This window comes from Balaenoptera musculus, chromosome 15 (assembly GCF_009873245.2).
Source record: "Balaenoptera musculus isolate JJ_BM4_2016_0621 chromosome 15, mBalMus1.pri.v3, whole genome shotgun sequence".
Taxonomy (NCBI): domain Eukaryota; kingdom Metazoa; phylum Chordata; class Mammalia; order Artiodactyla; family Balaenopteridae; genus Balaenoptera; species Balaenoptera musculus.
Window position 1 is genome coordinate 30,723,612 of NC_045799.1, and position 24,158 is coordinate 30,747,769.

The 24,158-nt window shown below is 40.1% G+C and overlaps 1 protein-coding gene across 4 annotated transcripts in view; it reads left to right on the top strand.

Annotated features, from left to right (window-relative positions):
* ATRN (attractin) overlaps window positions 1-24,158 on the top strand; it is a 159,985-nt gene that overhangs the window by 127,306 nt on the left and 8,521 nt on the right. For 2 of the 4 annotated variants that reach the window (XM_036824230.1, XM_036824229.1), the window contains 4 exons: window positions 163-224; window positions 13,814-13,892; window positions 17,322-17,429; window positions 22,311-22,425. In XM_036824230.1, coding sequence (XP_036680125.1) covers window positions 163-224; window positions 13,814-13,892; window positions 17,322-17,429; window positions 22,311-22,425 — 364 coding nt within the window. Of the gene's footprint in view, window positions 1-162; window positions 225-4,138; window positions 5,347-13,813; window positions 13,893-17,321; window positions 17,430-22,310; window positions 22,430-24,158 lie in introns of those variants that run through there. The other 2 variants (XM_036824232.1, XM_036824231.1) reach the window with 2 other exon arrangements.

Sequence of the window (24,158 nt, forward strand, 5' to 3'; positions counted from 1 at the left end):
GCAATTAAGCAAGAAAAACTAAAGGGATGAGGTGCTTTTCCTCAAGTGAAAAAATTTCATTAATCTCGTCCTGAAATGTTAATGTCTTTCTGCTTCAACGAGAAGGCTGAGTTAATGGTGCTATCTTATAACCCAATCACTCTATGTGTTTTTCTGTCACAGATTGCCTTCTCCCAGCACAGCAATTTTATGGACCTGGTACAGTTCTTCGTGACCTTCTTCAGGTAATTTCAGTTATACAAACTGTATCTGTTCTTTTGATTCAGGCACTTAATTTCATTAATTATCAGCCCATAAAAGATAAATGAATAATCCTATGTTTGCACAACAGATCAAACTAACTTTATATGTATTCCTGAAAAGTTACATGTCGGTTACAATACTGTAAATTCAATCTAATCTGATAAAATGAAGACATTTGGTTTGTATGTTCTGGCTTTTTGCGGCAGCTTTTCATGTACCCTATACTAAATGTAGGTAATTTAGTTCTTCATATGGGGAGGATTTGGGGTTGAAATAACATGTAATTAATAATGATTACTGGTGTGTGCTACATATATGCTTCTTCTTGTTCACGAGATGTTTCAGGTGATTATCTAGAGTTTTAAAGCTAAAAGTGATGTGTTAGGCCCTGAGATTCTTTTGTTTTTATACTTTTTTTTTCAGTTTAATTTTATTTTTAAGAAAGTACTATTACACATGATTGAAAAAGTGCTACAGTGCAAAGAGAAAGCGACAGCATCCTGCCCCACACCTTCCCATCTTCACTGTCCCCATTTAAATTATTTTAATTGTTTTTTACTTCTCCATGCTTACACTTTTTTTTTTCCAAAGGAGAAAAATTATTTAATTTAGATAAATGCAAAAATGGATATTCAATATATTTCAAAATCCAATGCTGATTTTTTTTTAATCTAAAGCATTGCATTCCTTTCTATTTCACCACTTAATATCATAGTCATTATTACTATAAAGTATTTTCAACATTAGACAAGGAATTATACAGTTAGGTACAATATAACTTTCTTTCATGGCTGGAACAGATAGGGTAAACTTATTCAATTTACCCACTCTTTGCCCAATCTTCTGACAAATCCCACTAGGTTTTACCCTAATTAACATAATTTCCTAACGTTTTGCTTTGCCTAATGGATTTTGAGTATGTTCAACCTTTAGAGGCATCCGTGTCAGTGGCTTACACTCTTTCTTGATTTTTCAATTCAGTTATCTTTTGATGTCCTACTGTAGAAAGATTTATTATCTTATGTTACCTCCGCCAGGACCCCCCACACACTATAAACACATAGAAATTCCCCTTCCTCCCACTCGTGTAATATAGTTACATCACAATGTTTGGCTAAATCAGGAGTCCCTATTTATGTTGTTATAATCATAAAAAACCTGTTTGCAGCTGAGTTGAACTATAATTATACTTCCCCATTTTTTGGGTGGGAGAATCACTCTTTGCTTATCCTAAATGTAATATTTGCCATATTTGGGGTTTTTAATTGTTTGGTTTTCTATGTAGCTACCCCTGATTTACCCCTATACTCTGACAGAATTGAACAATCTCTCAGTATGGTCAAACACAAGCAAGTACTCTCCTGGTTTTAGTTTCTCTTGGAGATTTCTGCCCTAGAACCCTAGCCTGCTGCTTCCAAGTGCACTAGTTGTTTTTGAGGCCTGCTGCACAACTGTCGTCTTGGGAATTTCTTTTGCCTTCCTCTTATATTAAAGTCTCTGTCTCCTCGATCCCATGTCTTTGTCTCCCTGTTTATTCCCTCCTTATATTGGGGCACATTCTCCAGGAAGTTTCTAAGAAAAGGTACGTGTGGAGGTAACTTTTCTATGACCTTCCCTGTCTGAAAATGTTTTAATTTTACCCTCACATTTGATTGAAAATTCGAATACAGAATTCTAGGTTAGAAACATCTTCCATTAAAATTTAGAAGGCGCAGACTTCCCTGATGGTCCAGTGGTTAAGATTCCACGCTTCTGGGCTTCCCTGGTGGCGCAGTGGTTGAGAATCTGCCTGCCAATGCAGGAGACATGGGTTCAAGCCCTGGTTTGGGAAGATCCCACATGGCGCGGAGCAACTGGGCCCGTGAGCCACAATTACTGAGCCTGCGCGTCTGGAGCCTGTGCTCCGCAAGAAGTGAGGCCGCGATAGTGAGAGGCCCGCGCACCGCGCTGAAGAGTGGCCCCCACTTGCCACAACTAGAGAAAGCCCTTGCACAGAAACGAAGACCCAACACAACCAAAAATAGATAAATAAATAAGCCTACACCTTTAAAAAAAAAGAATGACCTTGTAAAAAAAACAGATTCCACGCTTCCAGTTAAGGGGGCATGGGTTCAATCCCTGTTTGGGGAAGTTCCACATGCTGTGCACCATGGCCAAAAAAAAAAAGTATTGAGAAGGCATTTTGCTGTTTCTTCTTGTTTCTAGTATTAATATTCAGAAGGTTAGTGCCATTATAATAACCACTCCTTGTATGGGATCTGTCTTCTCTCTTTAAAAAAAATATATTGAAGTATAATATAAAATTACAGAAACACTTAGAAATCATTAATGTCTAGCTCAGTGAATTATCACAAATTGAACATGCTCATGTAACCACTTCCCAGGACAAGAGTTTTTTTCCCCCTAGGGTATTACCAGTACCCAGTGTCCTTTTTGACCCATCTCCTAGAGAAATGGAAATAAAAACAAACAAATGGGACCTAATGAAACTTAAAAGCTTTTGCACAGCAAAGGAAACCATAAACAAGACTAAAAGACAACCCTCAGAATGGGAGAAAATATTTGGAAGCGAAGCAACTGACAAAGGATTAATCTCCACAATATACAAACAGCTCGTGCAGCTCAATATTGAAAAAAACCACAGATTTAAGGCATGTGGGATCTTCCCGGACCAGGGCTCGAACCCGTGTCTCCTGCATTGGCAGGCGGATTCTTAACCACTGTGCCACCAGGGAAGCCCAGATGGTCCTTAATTTGTATTGCCAATGTCTTTGCATTTTTCTGTGATACCTCTGGGATAATTTTTATCCTAAAATTGCTATATCAAAATGCAAAAACACTACCAAATAGCCCCTCAGAACAGTTGCATGAATTTACACTTCTACAGCAGGAATGTAATTTCTCTTACTATTTCTGCCTATTTCTCTTACTACCATTAACTATTTTTCATTATTTTTAATTTTGCCAATCAGGGAGGTGTCATTGGTACCTTGTTTTAATTTGTATTTGTTTATAAATGATATTTACTAATCTCTTATACCTTATAGTTCTTGTTTTGAATTATCTGTTTGTATCCTTTGCTCATATTTCTATTGGGATGTTCACCTTTTTCTTAATGAAGTTTAGGACCATCTTTTAACCCTATTTATGGTATTTTTCACCAAGCAGATGTGTCAGTTTTTTCCTTTATTTTCTTCATGAGCATTTTATCTATTGTTATTTTTTTTTTATTTTTAGGTGTTCCTTTATCTATCTTGAATCTATTTGAATTATAGCTTTACTATATTTCCATATAGATAGGCTTCAGAAACTTGTCAATGAATGAAAGCAGGATATTAATTACCTCAGCTCCAAAGCCACACCATCCCCTAGGCCAGGAATTCACTCTCTGTTTTATTTTTCAGAGTATGCCCATCTTAGCTCATTGGAGCTCTGTCCTAAATGATGCAATGCCAGCAATATGGAATGCTGGAAATGTGATTACACTTTCTCCCATTCACAAGGAGGTATCTTCTTTCCACAGAAATATAGATTTCAAAAGGAAATTGCCCTCTCTAATGTTAACCACAGAAAAATTAAAATCTCAAAATCTTTTCCCACCCCTCCCAACATTTTTTTATTATGCTCACTCACTGACACCAACCATCTTCCACAGTTCCTCCAGAGTGGAACCAATGAATCCTCTTATATTCTTGCAGATTCAATATTTCTTGAATCTTTGCACTGTGACTTCCACCAAATTATAAGTCCCTCCAAGATAGTTGTCATCCCCTTCCTTTTTGGCCATGTGAGCAGTGGGGCTTGGGAGGGTGACACACTTAAATAGTTCTCCTCTGCATTTGCCTCAGGGGTACTTAGCTGATCCCACTGACCTGTCATATTCTTACTCTTTCAGAACCCAGCCTGTCTGCTCTATGAAGTCTTCTTCTGGCACATTCACCCCATAGTCCACGTCTTCTTGGACTCCACCCTACCCATGTTTTTATTATACCACGTAATCACGCTTTAATGCAGTTATTTAACAGTCTAGCACTTAAGGGCAGCCTATATACAAATGAACCTGTAATTTGACATGCGAAGATGAACAGGGCTAATTAGAGGCCTCTCCTACAAGTTTTAAATTGGGTTCTGAGAGCCTGAAACAGTTCTCGTATGACTCTCAGCACTAACTATACTTTAGAATTCACCTGAGGAGCTTAAAAAAGAAGCAGCAGCCTGGGCCCTGCCCCCAGAGATGCTGATTTAATTGGTCTGGTATGGGACCTGATCATCATGGTATTTTAAAGGCTCTCCAGTGATTCTTATGTTCAGCTGGCATTAAAAACCCCTGAGTTAGCTGAAAGTTGTATGGATTCAGGGGCTGGGGCAGTATTACATCCATCCATATGCAAGCTAAAGCATAGGAGGTCAGATGGAAAAGAAGATCATTTACTACTGAGAGGATGTGAGCATGGCTTCAGCTGACAGCTTCATGATTCCTGTTCCTGCAAGAGCAGGTGGCTTTAGGGCTCTGAGAGAGCCCTGTAATTATTCCCCCACCACCAGCCAGTGACCACCACCTGGGTAGAGGTTATCTGGAATTTAAATTCTAGACTGTAATTATTTTACATAATATAGGAACAGTTTTTTTAAGTTCTACTGGTTTTTTCTTGCACCATTGAATGTGTCCCATGTCTTGTCCTTTGTTGGATGTTGTTGTTATGCAGAACTATATCCTAGAGTCATTCTCTCAGAAAAGATCTGAGAAAGAATTTGATACTTGGGGAGGACCTTTTATAAAGTCTGAAGACTGGAGTCTTGAGTTTTGCAACATTGTCTTCTATTTCTTTGTTTCCTCACCTTTAATTCTATTTGCTTGCATTCTGGACTTCTCTAGTAGATGAATGAGTACAGCTTTGGATCTGTCCTCCATATTTCTTAACTGAACTCTCATTTCTTTTTCATTTTCCTTTGCACTACATTCTAGATGAGCTCCTCAGCTCATTAATTTAGTATAGTGTTGGGTCCATTTCTTTTGTTGAGTCATCTGATTAGGTTTTTTTATTTTAACATTTGCATTTTATTTCTAATATATGTTCCTTGTAGCCTTTTTCAATTTTATGAATGCAGTTTAGTTTCATATTCCTTTGTGAGATTAATAAATATTATTATTTTATTTTGAAGTCTTATTTTATGCTATTAATAATTGTCTCCTCAGATGCTGTTTGTTGTTGTTGTTGTTTGGTACCTCTCTTTCACAATGCTGGTTTTCCTCAAAATGTCTGATTTTTGGTTATGTTGAAGATTCTGTGTTTACCTGTGTATGGTTGCCATTTCTGTCTGTCACAGCTTCCAGTGAGTATGGAGTATGGAGGCAGAGTGTGCTGCTGGGTTAGGTATATTGTTAGTTGGTCTTCTGTATGAGAGAGTATCCATCCTGCCTGGCCTCTCTGGCCCCAGGACCAGAGCTCACTGCCTTAGTTGCTCTCTTCCATTGCTCAGCACAAGCAGGGAGGAGGGAAGAAGCCATCTGGTGTGGCAGCTCCCCCCCAGCACTCTGGCAGTTCTCCAGAACCCCCTCCCTCCTTGTATCCATATACTCTAGACTGACTGACTGACTGACTTCTTCCTTCCTTCCTCCCTTCGTCCCTCCGTCCCTCCGTCCCTCCCTCCTTCCCTCCCTTCCTTCCTTCTCTCTCTCCCCCCCTTTCCTTTCCCTCTCTCATACACTCACTCTCTCTTTCTCTCTCTCTCTCCCCCTCCCTCCTTCCCTCCTTTCTTCCTTCCTTTCTTTTAATTTTTAGAGACTTTATTTGTTTAAAGCAATTTTAGGTTTACAGCAAAATTGAGAGGAAGGTACAGAGATTTCCCATATACCCCCTGCCTCCACACATGCATAGCCTCCCCCATTATCAACATCACTTGCCAGAATTATACATTTTTTACTAAAGATGAACCTGCACTGATACATCATAATCATCCAAAGTTCATAGTTTACCTTAGGGTTCGCACTTGGTGTTGTACATCTGTGGGGTTTGGACAAATGTATAATGTCATATCCATTGTCATAATATCAGAGTATTTTTACTACCCTAAAAATGGAGCCCCTTTTTTACTTTTTAGCTGTCTCTAATCTGGCTTCCATCCCAACACCCCATCTAATTATTTTTTGTTGAGGGAAGCTAGCACATCTCTATTGCTAAATCCAAAAGTTAGTCTTTAGTTCTTATCATTTTGGCTTTGCAACAGTATCAGTCAACTGATCACCCCATCAGTGAGACTCTTCTTGCCTTTTGTGAGTCCATACTGCCCTGAAGCTGCTCTTTCTTGGCCTTCCTTGCTGAACTATCTTTTCTATTCAACTTCTCATTGTTGCTATTCTTCCAGAGCTTGACCCTGGCCATCTCCTTACTCTGTGTTCTCTGATTGAAGTCTGCCATCCCCATCTGCAGCATAACATGCCCAGAAATGAACTTTCTGATCCTTCCTCACCAGTCTTCCCCACATCACTAATTGGCAAATCATGCTGCTGGTTCCAAGTCACTTCTTTCCCTTTCACACCCAACAGGCATTCCGTCACCACATCCCAGCAGTTACAGTTATCAACCTGCCCTACCTCTACTCCCCACCCGAGCCCTAACCATCACAATCTCGCCAGGACTATTTCAGTTGATTTTGGCTCCTTTACAACCCACAAAAAGTCCAGAGGAGACCTTTAAAATCATGAATTAGTTTGTATCTAACCACTTATCTCATATCTAGTGGCTCTGCATTGTATCTAAAATAAAAACCAGGGTCCTGCATGAACTGGCCTCTGTTCACCTCGCCACCTTCACCTTACGCTACTCTCTTCTGCATTCCCATTACATGAGCCTCCTTCTGTTTCTTAGAAAGCACCAAGCTCCTTCCCACCTCATGGCATTTGCACATACTTTTCCTTCTTTCTGGAACGCTCTTCTCCTTACCCTTTACCTGTATACTTTTACCCATTGCTTTGTTTTTCCAAACAAAAACCAATTCTCTGACATCAACTGACTGTCCTACAATTCAGTTCTGACACTAACCACGTGGAATCAGTGCACACCCCACAGGTTAAGGGCTCAGTCCAACAAGACTGCTCCTACTTCAGACGTCAACCACAAATGGGTCCCAAGGCTACCCATACTTCTGCCTGGCCAAATACAAGTTTGGGTTGTTCCTGTGACCCCTCTCAGATTCAACAGTTTGCTGTTGCCTCACAGAACTCAGGAAAACACTATATTTAAAATTGCAGGTTTATTATAAAGAATACAACTCAGGAACAACCCAGTGGTTGTTCAACAACCCAGAGATGCATTGGGCAAGGTATGAGGGCAAGAGGAAGAGCACAGAGCTTCCATGCTCTTTCTGAGCATGACACGCTCCCAGCACTTTGATGTGTTCACCAACCCTGAAAGCCCCCCAAACCTCGTCATTCCACATTTTTTCAAGGTTTCATTGAGTAGGCATGATTGGTGAAATCACTGGTCATTGGTGATTGAACTCAATCTCCAGTCCCTCTACCCTCCTGTGGAGGGGAGGTGCGCTGGGGGGCTGAATGGTCTAACCCTTTAATCACATGATTATTTTTTCTGGTGGCCAGCCCCGTCCAGAAGCTATTTAGGTCCTTCCCTCCCATGAGGGGAGAAAAGACACTCCTGAATTACATCTCCATAAACATGTTATAAAAAATAGTTAATTCAGACTCAAAACCACTGTCATTTTTTTATACCCTTCTGTATTATATAAATTACTTTGTGTAGAAAACTGGTAAAGATACATTTTAAAGATTTTTTAAATCAAAATTAAAAGATAGTTTCTTCCTTTTTAAGGCTGAGTAATATTCTCTGTAAAGATAAACCACAATTTGTTTATCTGCTCACCTCCTGATAGACATTTGGGTTGTTTCCAGTTTTTGACTATTACAAATAAAGCCATTATGAACATTTGTGTAAAAAAGAGGGGAGAGGATGCTCCTATCACATAGGAGATTTCAAGGGTTTTAGGAGCCCTGTGCCAGGAATTCGGGACAAAGACCATATGTATATTTCTTACTATACCACACTCATCCTTCAAATTTCGGCACAGTGTCACTTCCTCCAAGATTCCATCAATGAACTCCCAAACTAAATTCTCTCCCTTTGTTCTACCCTCCCATGGAACTGTATTATTTTTCATCACGGTACTTATCACAGTTCTGTACTTGCGTACTATGTGTCCACAGTTAGACTCTAAGCTTCAGGAGAGCAGATACAGTGTCTCTTTTGTTTACCCCTCTATACACACACACTTTCAGCATCTAGCACAGAGTCATGCTCCAATATATGTGGAAAGTAAAGCAGACCTTCAGGAGAAGTGCAGAGCCATGAGGGACCATAGACACCAACCTCTCTGAGGGGAAAAAAGGCTCGTGGTCCTGCTGATAGGAATGCAGAGGTCGTGTGCTAACTCGGTAGCTCCAATTAGCAGGTATGTTATGTTCTTGGACCATGTGTACAGAGTGAGGTGACTCAGCTGCCAAGTACCAACCCAGTGAGGATTAGTCACCTCAGCTGATTGGTGGAAGACTGAATGACACCATCAGAATTGATCAGGGACCACAGAATCTTGTGTAGAAAACAAGGACAGATGGTGTTCTCATCACTTCTCCCTTTTTTTGAATGTGGGAACCTTTGGAAAAGAATGCAGAACTTTGGTATCTAATGAGAACCTACTGTATAGCTCAGGGAACTCTACTCAGTGCTCTGTGGTGACCTAAATGGGAAGGAAATACAAAAAAGAGGGGATATATGTATACGCATAGCTGATTCACTTTGCTGTACAGTAGAAGTTAACACAACATTGTAAAGCAACTATACTCCAATAAAAATTAACTTAAAAAAATTAAACTTAATTTAATTTCCATTAAGCTTCCATTGAGTTCAAAGACAATAAAATAAAGGACTTTTGCTAAATATTAAAAAAAAAAAAGAATGCAGAACTTTGGTTTTTCTGGATTTTGTTTAGGAAGTAGAAATGATGAGCTTTTAGCTGAGAATGGAGTCCTTTTCATGAGCATGAGGAAGAAAATATTTTCCCAGAGCAAGTTAACCAGGTCCAAAAGGATATACATGAAACATAAGGAGAGAAGGAAAGGTATACAGATAATCCTAAGCACTCTGAAGAATAGCTCATAGAATACAGAAGAGAGAATTAGAGTTGAGGTGGGGGTAGAAGGGGGTAGCTCAGTGATTCAAATGAGAAAATATCAGTGTGAGATAAGTTAGAAAAGGACTCCCAGACTTGGGCACAGTGAAGAGTAAACTCTAGATCCTGATAAATCCTTGGGCCCAGTGAATAGTAAACTCTAGATCCTGATAAATCCATTAAGCCCTCTTTGTGTCTTAATGAGATGCTCTCCCAGACTCCAGTAGGAGCCTTGTGTGTATAAAGAGGGAAATAATAAGACCCATTTGCTTGCTTTCTCTGAAAATCAAATGAGGTGATGCATGTGAAAGAGCTTTGTATCTGGAAGTGATGTGGTAGTGTGGTCAGGATAATGATTATTAGTAGAAGAGGGAGAGACAGACTAACACTCTGTGAAAATCTGTGTGACTGGAGTTAGAGGTGCCTTAGAGGATAGCATTTGGGTGAGAATAAAAAGGAGAAGCAGGGGATGTCCAATAGGAGGCACTGACCAATAGGAGGGACTGTAATGGGAATTTCTGATATTGGCAAGGTATGTTTTTGTAAAACTTTTAATTATCTGAACTTCTGCTAAGGTCCTTGCCAGATTGACAGCAGACATTTTGACACATCCATGTCTTGTTGATCATTTCATTTTCCAGAAGATGGAAGTGATATGGGGTCCTACCACTCTGGATCTAATTCAAACCAGAATGGTGAAGTGCACATCACAGGAACTTGGGAAGAAGCAGCAGTGTCTCTGTGTTTAGATTGGTTGGGAGGTCAAGGCCAGGCCAAGAAATGAATATGTAGTTTTTTTGTTTTTATTTTATTTATTTATTTATTTATTTTTATTTTTGGCTTAGACGGGTCTTAGTTGTGGTGTGCAGGCTCTCTAGTTGTGGCGTGGGCTCAGTTGTTGCAGTGCGTGGGCTTAGTTGCCTCGCGACATGTGGGATCTTAGTTCCCCGACCAGGGATTGGACCCACGTCCCCCGCATTGGAAGGCGGATTCTTAACCACGGGGCCACCAGGGCAGTCCCGAATATGTAGTTTTAGAAAGGCTAGACTTGTAAGGGCAGGAAAAGGAAAGTTCAGTACACTCTCAAAAGTATCATTCTACTTACACAATTACAGTTAAGCTGGTGAAAAACATCCCCAAACACAGAGCTCTCAGAAAATATTGTGTTTTCAAAGATATATATTGATACAAAAGATGGAAAGAAAGACCTAGAGTCAAGACATGGATTTCTGAGCATAGTCTCAGGAAAGTGTAAGCCTCTGATAAGCAGGGACAGGTTTAGGACAAAAAAGGACAAAAGATTCTTGTTTTTTCCTAGGTACAGAGCTGAAAAGAAGTGAAAGACCCTTAGCTTGGGGCCAGTGTCCCTGTGTTGAAAGAGAGAAATACACTTCTTTAAGAATGATCTTTGAATGCCATAGGAAAATGTTAATAATTGCAAGGCTGAGTAATGAACATATAGAGATTCACTGGATCAGTCTCTCTTCTTTTGTGTATGTTTGAAAATTTCCATGATTTTTTTAAAAATTACATTTGTATTTAAAACTATAGAAAACAATTGATAAGAGGAACTGCAGTAAGATGAACACTGAGTCACAGCCCCACCTGTACCCAGATTAGTGGTAGGAAAAAAAAGAAGGGAGGGGTATCAGGAAGTGCCACCTTTTTTGAAATAACTAGTAAATTCTTCATTGTTGTGTTATCATTGTATGTCGGTATGCTGTTTGTGTCTCTCAGAAAAACTGGAACAGGTGGAAGGAACTGGGTTGTTGGTGTTTCTAACAGGTCTGCATTGAAGACAGAAGCCCCTCAGGGATAAGGGGCACAGACCTTCTGAGCTGCACTGTTTCACAGTTCTGTGTTGAGGATAGTCCAAGAGAGGCCTCTGAGTGACACCAGACTCCTTGCCTCTGAGGCCAGCCCTGTATTCAGCTGCATCAGCAGCATCCTGACCAACTCATCTGTTTCATGTTCTTCCATGTGGATTTGCTGCCACCATGTGTTTATCTATTAGAATAAAAGTACCAGAAAGCAAGCTGATGCGGGGGGGGGGGGGGGGGGGGGAAGCAGGATTATGCATAGAAACCATGAAAGACTAAGAAGGTTACTCTTCTCAGACTCCCTTACTGCTTCTTCCTATTCTTCCCAACTTCTCAGTGTTGGAGTGCCCCTAAGATACTCTTCTCTATTTGTATTCATCCCCTTGATGACCTCATCCAGATTCATTACTTCATTACTTCAAATACCATGTATATGCTGATGACTCTCAAATGCTGTCTCCAGCCCAGACCTGGCAACCAGCCCCCAGGCTTATGTATCTGCTCACGACATCTCCCCATAGCTTTCAGGTAGATGTCTTAGAACTCAACATGTCTAAAACTAAACTCTCTGCTGTCTCGCACCTGCTCCCCCCAGAGCCTTCCCTGTCCAGGTTTGATGGCAAGTTCCTCAGACCCTGACTTCTCTCTTTTATACCCTACATCCAGCCCATCAGGAAATCCTATTGCCTTGACCTTCAAGTCATGTCCAGATTCCAAAGTGCTTTTCACACCCTTGCTACCACCATCCTGGTTTGAGCCGCCCTCATTTCTCACCTAGACTCCTGTTCTTTCTATTTCTGCATTGCTACTTTAATGGTCTCCTCAGCATAAATTAAATCATGACACTTCTCTGCTCAAAAACCTGCACTGGCTCATCTCACTCAGTAAAATCCAACACCATTATAATGCCTGTAGGGCCCTCGTGATCTGCCCTCTTCTTACCTCTATGTTTTTATCCCTGGCCTAACTTCCCCCCCGCCCCCACTCCAGCCACACTGGCCTCCTGAGGTTCCTCAAGAAATCCCAGGCACATCCTTGTCTCAGGCTTTGCACTGGCTGACCCTGGTTGCCCAGGCACGTTTCTGCAGACCTTCACAAGCCTCCTCCCACACATCCTCTATGTCTTAGCTCAGATGTCGCCTTCTCAAGAATTAAGGCCCACCCACTCTGACCATTCTGCTTTAGAGTGCCACTGTCACTCCTGAACCTCTTTACCCTTATCATCTTTTTATCTGTGTAGTATTTACTCCCTTCTGACATGCTCTATAATTTGCTCACTTATTTTGTTTACTGTTTGCCTCCATCTGCTGAAATGTAAACTCCATGGGAAAAGTGGTCTTTTGTTCTGTTCATTGATGTATTCCATGAGCCTAGAACAGGACCTGCCTCAATAAAGTACTGATAAAAAGAAAAATAGAAACTGTCAGAAAGGAGGAAGGATCATCAGTGTCAGGACAGACGGGAGGCCCAGCAAGATAGGAACTGAAGACTCTCCACTGAGAACCTGGGGAGCTTCTCTTCTGTCAGGGGACCCATTGGAGAGGTCTGCACTCTGTGCCTCTTAGGGAAGTAATGGGCTGAGGGAGGCTTAATTTCTGTTTCTGAAAGGGCAGAAGCTCAGTCCTCCTAGCACCTTAGAGGGCCTGTCACCAGCCAGCTGTGGAGGCCTGTCTTCAGCGATCTGTGCGTTGAAGCTGCCTCTCGTAAAGCCAACCCCATCCTGCAAACACAGAGCTCAGCAAGAGAGTACCCAACTACAGGGGCAGAGAGCCTTGTGTCTGCTTGTAACACTCTGGAACAGTACTCTGTAACAAGCCCCTTTTACAAGTTAATGAGTGAAAATGCCAGTTTTAAAATTACTTAGCGGTTACTAAGAGGTTTATTTGTTAGGCTCATTAGTCCTTTTAATCAGAAGTCAGTCATTCTCTTTGCTGTCAAAGTAGCTTTTCAAACCATTCGGTGCCTGGTTTAAGAGGCATTGAATGTTGAGAGAACATTGAAATCATTTGCAGTTATAAGACCACTGGGACTTCGTCTCTCCTAATACTTTTAAGAAAGTTTTTGGCTTGAATTTAGTTGTTTTATTTTATTTAAAAAATAGGTATTTACTTTGAGTATATATTACTAATATAAATTTATTGTTCCTTATGAAAAGCTGGTTGTTACTTTGTTAACTTTTCTCATTTTTTTAGACTTTACCAGTAGATTTTTGCTAATTTGATTAAATAGCATGCTTGTTACTTGTCATAATTATCATAGGATTGTTTTTATTATTTGGGATAAGCCATGATGGACCATTCTGATAAAGGCCGGCAGGAAATCAAGGCTCTCCTCTCAGAGTACCTTGTGGAGACAGTATTGTCTAGTGGTTGGGTCGGGAAGCCCAGCTTATCAAAGTCTTCTCACACTTTGTTTCCTATGAACCAGGACATGGTTGTGATGACTCATCAGAAAGGAGCTTGGAGTTGGTATTTGGGGGATTGTTTCCCTGCCTGACATGGGGTGTGGATGACAGTGTGCTGATTCTGGGGGTTGGGATAATAACTCAGTACTTTCCTTTCTCACAGTTGTTTCCTCTCTTTGCTCCTGGTGGCTGCTGTGGTTTGGAAGATCAAACAAAGTTGTTGGGCTTCCAGACGTAGAGAGGTAAGCCTCAGTGGTTAAAGATTAATGAATCCCTGTAAGAGCTTTTTCCTTTGTATTTCCCTTAAGCAAGTCATTTTTGCTATTTAGTGATAATTGATGGACATATCTATAGAGAGAGTAATGTATGGTCAGTAGACTTCAATCAGCACTATATAAGCTATAGTTCATTCTGTACCACATGGTTTTAACTTTCTAAAAGGAAACTAAGAATCATATTGACTTACAGGTGTCAACTTTATCCTTCCTACCAGAAGCTGGTTCCTTAACTCAGGCTGGAGATCTGAAGGCTTAGTAGCACAGCCTTTACAGGAGCCTTTCATGAGGATGAGAGTAAAATCTCAAAAATTTCTCATTATTCAAGGAATGATAAATGTGTGTCTAATTAAGTATTTGCTTGAGTTTTATTTATTAATGAGTGTTGATTTATTTCCAGAGCTCCATTCCAAAAGTAATATTAATAAGTCCAGCAAATATTTATAATTGACAAATCAAATAAATAAACTTGATGAAAAATTACAACACAAAAACTGTTTATTGCAACTTTCACTCTGCCTTTTAGTCATCATGTCTATTGCGTTGTTGCTAAATAGAAGTGCACTGAGATCTAGACTTTGTGCTCTTTGGTTTTCTATATAAAACTTGATCTATAGACAAGATTTAGAAGAGAACAGAAATATCTAAAATCAAAATTCACAAACGTGCAGCACTGTTCATAGAACATTAGTGTCTGTAATGGGGTTAAGATAGGCTTCAGGATATGAGCCTCTTCCTGGGGGCCGTGACACCTTTTCTGACCCATGTAAAGGTGATGTTATCATAGAGGTAGTGTTACATCCTCTTTATTATGATTTTAAAAATTCAGTGGATAACATATTTAGAGGTTATTTTTCTTTTTAATAGCTCTATTACTAAGATATTTTAAAATCTCAACAAATAGCACAGTATTCTGAAAAAATATGTTATCCAAATGTGTAATAAAAAAGTGAGAAGCCATATAAACTAGTACCAAGGAAGGAATCAAAAACTCGTCAAAATATTACTCTCTCCACAAAGTGTATTAGACCCAAGGAGTTTCAATTTGAGATGAGCTTATGGAGATAATAATAGTCTATTCCTTCTTGGATGCTTATGAGAATTAATTATTTCCAAAATATATAAACGGTTCCAGGGTAAAGGAAAAGATGGGAAGCTTAAAAGAATCCTGCTACATTTTATGCTTAGAAACCTTGAAACCAAAACCTGAGAAAGGTAGCACCAAAAAGTAAAGACCAGTTGTATAATGACTGTACGTGCAGCAGTCTAGTTTACCAGTGTAGAAAAGGGATCATTTCATACCAGAAAACCTACTAGGATATGTTATATCAGTGGGTAAAAAAATAAAACCTAAATTTTCAGTAGTGGCCAAGTAATCATTTAGTCATTTATTGATATTAACACTCATTCCTAGTTTAAAAACAAAACTCTTAGTAAACTCAAAAATAATACCTCCTCAACACTTTGAAGAATAACCAAATAACCAACATCACCCATGATGAAAAAATATAGAGGTACCCAATAAAATCCAGACAAGTTAGTCATATTAAGAACTGACATTTGAGCATTTCTAAATTGTAAGCACTGTTGTAAGAGGTTTTATATAGATTAACTAATTTAATCCTCACAACAACCCTATAAAATAGTTAGTGACACTAGTCCTGTTTCACAAATAGAGGAACTGAGGCTCAGAGAAGCAAAGTAACTTACCCATCACCACACAGTTACAATAAAGACACCAAACTGGGCTTTAAACTTAGAACTTCTGTTTTCACAGACCATGTTTCTAATCACAATGTAGTCCCCATAGTCACTTACTTTTGTTCTGGGTATTCTAGACTCTGAACTAAGAGAACGAGAAATAAGAAGTTTTGTTACTTTTGGAAAGGGAGCAAAATTATTATTTTCATATAAGATGATTAAAACATCATATAGATTTACCTGCATAAAATTACTACTTAAGTATATAAAAAATAAACAAATGAATAACATAGAAGACAAACAACCAACTGGAAAATATTTTCAGTGTACATGAAAGAAAATAAGATGAACACCTGGTAGAGAAGAGGTTTTCCCCCAAAAAAGTATGCTTATTACACAGTTGATCAACCAATAAACTAAGCTTTTACCTTTGTGACTTAAAATTTCTCTGTTACTGTGAACCTGACCATTCAAAATATATTTTATCTTTTCTAAAATATCATTCATGATTTAGCCCTCTCAGAACTGTAGAAAAGTGATTTGATATTTTTTATAACAACAAAAATAATAGCAGCTAATACTGCTTAAATCGTTGCTACATACCAGGCCCTGTTTTAAGTGCCTTTACTCACATTATCTCCTGCACTTGTCATAAAGGAACTAGACTGGGAACTGGAGGCAGGTAGGCACTCTGTCTCACTGTGACTCCACACTTAGAATAGCAGAGAACCCAGAGGAGGGTTGTTGTTATGTGTATTTGTTGAGTAAATGGACCAATAGCTTTGTGAGATGTAGGAATGTGATTATTGACATGTTAACACAATGTTTAATATAAAAATGCCCTTCTAAAACAGAGCCATGATCTATCTAGCCCAAGATTCTGTCTCCCACAATAGTTCCAAGGGAGTGGTTGAAGTAGGGCCTCATTGTCTTCCACAGCATGACCTCAGAGCTTCAGTGACATGCACAGATTTCTGATATCCCTAATGATATATGATTGACCACACGCCATGTGCTAGGCACTGTGCTAGTTAAAGCATCTCATTTAATCCTACTGATACTTTTATGGGATTAAAAACCCATTTCAGAGAGGAGGGAACTGAAGCCCAGAGACTTTAAACACCTTTTTTAAAGTCACACAGCTGGAGAGTGTTGAAGCAGGTATTCATAGCCAAGCCTCCCTAAATCCAGAGCCCCTAGTTGTCCCTCTGCTCTGCAAAACTTCATGGTTTTTTGTGTTTAGCTTATACCACCTCTCTGAATAAAGAGCTCTTTCAGTTCCTATCTACTGTGTAACAAAGGATAGTTTTTGTTGCTGTGTAAATACTTGGTTCAAGTTTCAGCAGGAAAAAAGAAAGCCTGGCTTTAATCTAGTAATAAAAGTATGAGGAGATAGGATAATTTATTTTATGTGTTTAACAAGCAGGCATCATAGCATTATATCCATCAGTACATTAGTATGTATCTCTAACAGATAAGGACTTTTTCTTTAATATAACAGTACTGTCATCACAGCCAACAAAATTAAAATGTTAATACCTGGTCCATGTCCACTTTTCCCCAGCTGTCTCAAAAATATCATTTTGGACTTGATTTGTTTGAATCAGGGAGGATGAGGTATTTTTAATATGTAGTATTCTCTAATAAAATCCCCTCAGTACTCTTTGCATTAATGATTGCTATATTACTTATCAGCAACTTCTTCGAGAGATGCAGCAGATGGCCAGTCGTCCCTTTGCCTCTGTAAATGTTGCCTTGGAAACAGATGAAGAGCCTCCTGATCTTATTGGGGGGAGTATAAAGGTGAGATTGTATTTCAAAAGTCCCTGTAACTTAACTTATCAAAACTCATGCTTCTAAGTCTGGGGAACCAGAGAGAGCAAGAGCCTCATTCTGTTGCCTCTTATGTTATCCTCTCTCTTTCTTCTTAACAGTAAGTCCACACACTGAAAGTGTCAGGTATTCTTTTGCTTTCATTTTCTAATCTTTGATTCATGTTGTTAAGCAGTCTCATATTCAGGGAATTTTAAAATGTAAATAACCTGTCTGATATTCTTGTAAGTTTTCTGTGGCGTAATACTTAAAAACTTGAAAATAGCTAAATTGAACCATTGTTCCTTGTAAGTATTTTGGGGGATTTTTTAAGAGGGGAAAAATCACGATTGACTATGAATTCTGTAGTCAAAATAAATAATTCTGACCCCCCCCACCATGATGAAGAAAATGATAAGACTTTCTCTTTTAACAAAATGATGAAATATTTCAGATACTCTTGGGAAACAGCTATATGTTCATGGAGATATGTATACACACACATATAAACATATGTGTATGTATGTGTATATATATATTATATTATATATATATATATATATATATATATATAACCTATATGTCCTAACATACTTATTAAAGCATTACTGAGCTTACAGGAAGTATGTGAGATTTCCAGGGACCGCTCTCCTTTCCCTCCTCCAAAAAAGAACAAACCATGAACCAAAACCAGAGCCATGTGTGGTCTAAAGTGGTTCTAGACTGGTAACACACCACATCTCACAGCTGAAGTAGATGTAGAGCCTGTCTGAGGGAAAACATACCCAATTCAGCCATGTAGGACTCCCATGGATCAAGACCAAGGAATCCGTGATCACCAAGGACAAAAGAGAAAAGCCATGAATAAGAGTCAGCAGAAACAACAGAATTGACATCTAATGAATATAATATAGGTCTGTATGAAATGTTTAAAGAAACGAAAGAATCATAAAGATGAGGAAGCCATGAGAGTCAAGAATGGCCAATCACACCTGAAAAAGAACCAAATGGAACTGTTAGAAATGGAAAATACAGTAGTTGAAATTTTTTAAATAATTCAGTTTACATGTTAAACAGCACATCAGACACAAGTAAGGAGAGAGCTTTTGAGCTGGAAGATGACTCTGAAGAAACTACACAGGCTGCAGAACAGAGAGACAAGGAGATGGAAAATATGACAGATAATGAGAATATGGAGGATAGAATAAGAAGACGTAACATATATATTATCACAGTCCCAGAACAAATGAATGGAGGAGAGGCAATATTCAAAGAGCTGAGAATTTTCCAAAACTGATGGAAGACATGATTATACAGATTCTAGCAAAACATATTGTAAGCAGGAGTAAGGAAAGAAAGCAGAGGGAAGGCAGGAGAGAAAGAAAACTACAGTTGGGTTTATCATAGTGAAACTGTAGAACTCCAAAGACAAAGAGAATGTCTTAAAATTAGCCAGAACAAAAAAAGATCACTACAACGTGGAGAAATTGGAACCCTTGTGTACTGTTAGTGGGAATGAAAATGATGCAGCTGCTGTGGAAAACAGTATTTCTCTTCCTCAAAAAAATAAAAATAGAATTATTATATGATCTAGCAATTCTATTTCTGGGTATATACCCAAAAGAATTGAAAGCAGGGTCTTGAAGATATATTCGCACACCATGTGCATAGCAGCTTTATTCACAGTAGTTAGAAGTTGGAACCAACCTACCATTGAGGTATGAATGGTTAAACAGAATGTGGTATATATACACAATGGAATATTACTCAGCCTTAAAAAGGAAAGAAAGTCTGACCAATGTATGTATGTACATAGATGAACATAGGTGAACCTTGAAGACATTATGCTAAGTGAAAGCCAGTCACAAAAAGACAAACACTGTATGATTTCACTTATATAAGGTACCTTGAGTAGTCAAGTTCATAGAGACAGAAAATAGAATGGTAGTTGCCAGGGTCTTGGGAGAGGAAGGAATGGGGAGTTGCCGTTTAATGGGTATAGAGTTTCAGTTTTCCAAGATGAAGGAGTTCTGGAGACGGATGGTGGTGATGGTTGCACAACAATATAAATGTACTTAATACCATTGAACTGTATACCTAAAAATGGTTAAGATAGTAAATTTTGTTATGTGCATTTTACCACATTAAAAAATAACTGGGGAAAAAAAAAACAGATCACCTACAAAGGAATGACAGAGTGACAGCTGACTGACTTCTTAGGAGCTACAAGAGAGAAGAAGAATGTCTTCAAAGTATTGAAAGAGAAGAACTGCCAACCTAGGATAGTGTACCCAGTAACTACCTTCCAAGAACAAGGATAAAATAAAGATATCCTCAGATTATGGGAAAAACCGAGCACTTGCCACCAACAGACGTGTATAAAAGAAATGTCTAAAGGATGTGCTAGAGAGGAGGGAAATTACCCCAGGAGGGTGGAATAAGAGGGAATAGTGAATAAATCAGATGGTAAACATGTGCCTAAATCTAAGCAAACGTTGCCCTGATAAAATAGTGATAATTTGTGGGATTGAGAAGAATAGACAAGCCTACGTGACACCCCATGTCACACGTCAGCAGCATACGGCACAGCTGGCTGCTCCTTAAAATGCTGTCTTGACTTTCCTGTCAGGACACCACACACTCACCTTCTGGCTGTTCTGTGCTCTGTATTCTTCGTTCAACCCTCTTCATCTCCCAACATCTTTTAACACTCGTGGCCATCTCAGGCTCAGTCTTTGCGCCTCTTCTCACATCTTTTACACCTACACCATTGGTGATTGTCTTAGTCTGTTCAGGCTGCTATAAAAAGTATCAGAGACTGGGTGGCTTATAAATAATGGAAATTAATTTCTCACAGTTCTGGAGGCTGGGAAATCCAAGATCAAGGTGCTGGCAGATTAGGTGTCTGGGGAAGGCTTGCTTTCTGGTTCATAGATAGTGACTTCTAGCTGTAATCTTTTTTTTTTTTTTTGGCCACACCATGCAGCTTGCACCATGGGATCTTAGTTCCCTGATCAGGGATTGAACCTGGGCCCTTGACAGTGAAAGTGCAGAGTCCTAACCACTGGACTGCCAGGGAATTCCCTCTAGCTGTAATTTTACGTGGTAGGAGGGGTGAGGGAGCTCTCAGGGTCTCTTTTCTAAGGGCACTAATGCCATTCATGAGGGCTGTGCCCTCATGACCTAATCATCTCCCAAAGGCCCTACTTCCAAATATTATCACATTGGGTATTATAATTTAACATATGGGACTTCCCTGGTGGCTCAGTGGTTAAGAATCCACCTGCCAGCGCAGGGGACACGGGTTCGATCCCTGGCCCGGGAAGATCCCACATGCCGCGGAGCAGCTAAGCCCATGCACCACAACTGTGGAGCCCACGTACCGCAACTACTGCAGCCTGCCTGCTCTCGGGCCTGCATGCTGCAACTACTGAGCCCACGTGCTGCAACTACTGAAGCCCGCGCGCCTAGAGCCCATTCTCCGCAACAAGAGAAGCCACCGTAATAAGAAGCCCACGCACCACAATGAAGAATAGCCCCGGTTCGTCGCAACTAGAGAAAGCCCATGCACAGCAACGAAGACCCGGTGCAGCCCAAAAAAAAAAATTTAGCATATGAATTTTGGGAGTACATAAATATTCAGAACATAGCACTGATCTTATCCATCATGGATTTAAACACCATGATGTTTAAACCTCTCCCCTCAAACCTCTCCTGTGAGTATCCAACTCATGTATCAAATTGCTTGCTCAGTGTTCCCACTTGGATGTCTTAATAAGCATCTTAACAAATTTAACATGTTCAAAACTGAGTTCTAGATACTGTTCCCCACACCTGCTCCTCTGGCATAACTTCCCCAACTCATCATCCTAGTTGCTCAGGCCAGAATCGTCCTTGACTCATCCTTGCTCTCATCCTCATTGGATAGCCAGTCCATCAGCAAATCTTTTTGACTTTATCTTCAAAAATATTTCTTGACCACTGTGCACCACCTCCACCACTGTTACCTGTCACCTTGATCTAGGCCATTATCCTCTCCCACCTAGGTTTTTGCAGTTGCCTCATAACTGGTTTCCCCACTTCTGCCATTTCACTCATCTATTCATCCCCTGTGCTGTAGACACAGTGGTTCTGGAAATGATTTTCTTCAACCAATTTGAAGAAATTGATGGCAAAATCCTAAAGATGGCTCCCAAGATTCCTGTCTCATGGATATTCAATCAAACACTACTCCAGGTTCTGCTATGAAGAGATTTTGCAGAAGTAATTAAAGTCTGAGGGTAGTTGATATTAAGATAAAAGGAGAGCTTTCTCTGGCTGGTGGCAGAAGAGGAAGCATGAGAAGTACTTGAGCACCATCACTGGTTTCAAGCTGGAGGGACCAGGTAGGGGGAAATGTGAGTGGCCTCCAGGAGAAGAGTGGCCCCTGGCTAATTGCTAGCAAGGAAATGGGGACCTTAGACCTAGAGCTGGAAGGAACTGGATTCTGCCAACTTGAATGAGTTTTGAAGCAGGTTCTTCCCCAGTGCCTCCTGGTAAGAGTGGAACCCAGCTGATAACTTGACTTCCACCTTCTGAAGACAAGAGCTGAGACCCTTGAGACCTTTGTGAGATAGAGCTGAGAATTTTTCCAGAACTGATAGAAGACACGAATAGGACCTATATCCCTAAGCAGAGAGCCCTACAGAGCTCTTGCCTGGACTTCTGACCTACAGAATTGAGATAATAAATAGGTGCTGTTTTAAGCACCGAAGTTTGTGATTTGTTTCATAGCAATAGAAACAGGGGCATCTTTAAAAATCACATCTAAAGGCTGTGAAGGTGTTTCTTCAGAAACACTGCTTTAGGTAATTCTTTGTTTTATTCCACCAGACTGTTCCCAAGCCCATTGCCCTGGAGCCGTGTTTTGGCAACAAAGCTGCTGTCCTCTCTGTGTTTGTGAGGCTCCCTCGAGGCGTCGGTGGAATCCCTCCTCCTGGGCAATCGGGTGAGTAGATGAGGGTCATTGACAAATGAGGTTTATGTTTTAGATGTGTGAAGGCTCCTTCCCTTTCGTAGAGAACTTGGTTATAAAAGCAATATTGCATTCAGGCAGACCTCGGAGATATTGCAGGTTCGGTTCCACAAAATGTCAATAAAGCAAATATCACAATAAAGCGAGTCACATGAATTTTTTGGTTTCCCAGTGCATATAAGTTATGTCTACATTATACTGTAGCCTGTTAAGGTGCAATAGCATCATGTCTAAAAAGACAAGGTACATCCTTAATTTAAAAATGCTTTATTGCTAAAAATGCTAACTATTATCTGACAATGCGGGGTTGCCATAAACCTTCAGTTTGTTAAAAAACAACAACAACACAGTATCTGTGAGGCACAATAAAATGGGGTATACCTGTAGTGCCTGCCTCGTGTCGTTGTGAGGATTTGGAGAGATGATCCCATCGCCACTGTATTCCTAACCCATCTTACCTGAGGTCACCATTCCTTCCTGGGAAAAATCTGGATCTCCGCACTGCCCCAGCCGCCTCAGCCTGCCAGTGGTATTGGTGCTTCTGGCCAAACCTTCTTTGCCGCCAGTGTTTCCAGTCCCCCAGGTCTGTGTTGCTCCTTTACTATCTTTTTCCTTGCTCTGCCTCTAAATGTAGGCTTTCTCCCTCTTCACTCCATATGCTCTTCCTTTGTCATCTTACTTGCTCTCATGGCTTCCAGCTAGCTCCCTCAAGCTAGTGGTTCTCAAATTGGTATTTCTAACACTACTGTATTTCTTTTTCCTTTTCACTCTAAGTATAAGGCACAAACAACAATTATAACATCCTAAAGGAAGTTTTGAAAATTTATTCACAATTCCACCATCCAACACCCACCAATTTTCACTGTTCTGTTTCCTTTCCAGCCCTTATCAGCAATTTAGTTGCAATGATTGTATAACTAATTTTTATTCTTCTTTTTTCACGTAACTATCATAAACATTTTTACAACTTACTGTATAGTGTTTTACCCATCTTTTACACTACTCCATCAAATACTTGAATCATAATTTAGATAAACATTCTTTTACTGTTGAACACGAAGGAAATACGGAATATAGTTTTGGAAGTATTTTGATTAATCATGGAGTACTTTGGAGGGATGCCTCAGACAATATGAATGTTTTAGACAACTTTCAGTTGAGATGATTCTGCAGGCCTCCACTCCAACTCAGCTTTCGGAAGGTCTGGGTCCATGGTGTTCTTATGAGGGAGGACATTAGGCATGGCCAGGTCAGGATTTATTGTCTTCATTTCATAAGCAAATGGCTTGATTTGCCCTCATCTAGGGATTCCTGTGAGTTCAGCCCCTAACTTGGCCTTGTCCATGTTGAGGGCAGAATGACCCATTAACCTGACGCTCTGGAGCAGTATATCCTGGTCTCCTGCCCAGCTCAGCAGACATTGACTGGTGCTCCCTGAGGGCAAGGTACTGGCTAGGGGTGGGAGGGGAGCGGTGACAGGCTTGCAACACTGTGGCCTTTCCTCCTCCAGACTTTGCCTGATGTGCCCCAACCCCCTGGACTCCTGATGAAGACCTGCTCACTGCTTGAGAGCTACCCCAAGGGTGGGGCCATCCCTGCCACCCCTTCTCTAGCCCCCATTTCATTCATTCATTCATTCATTTTTATTGAAGTACAGTTGATTTACAGTATTATATTAGGTTCAGGTGTACAACATAGTGATTCAA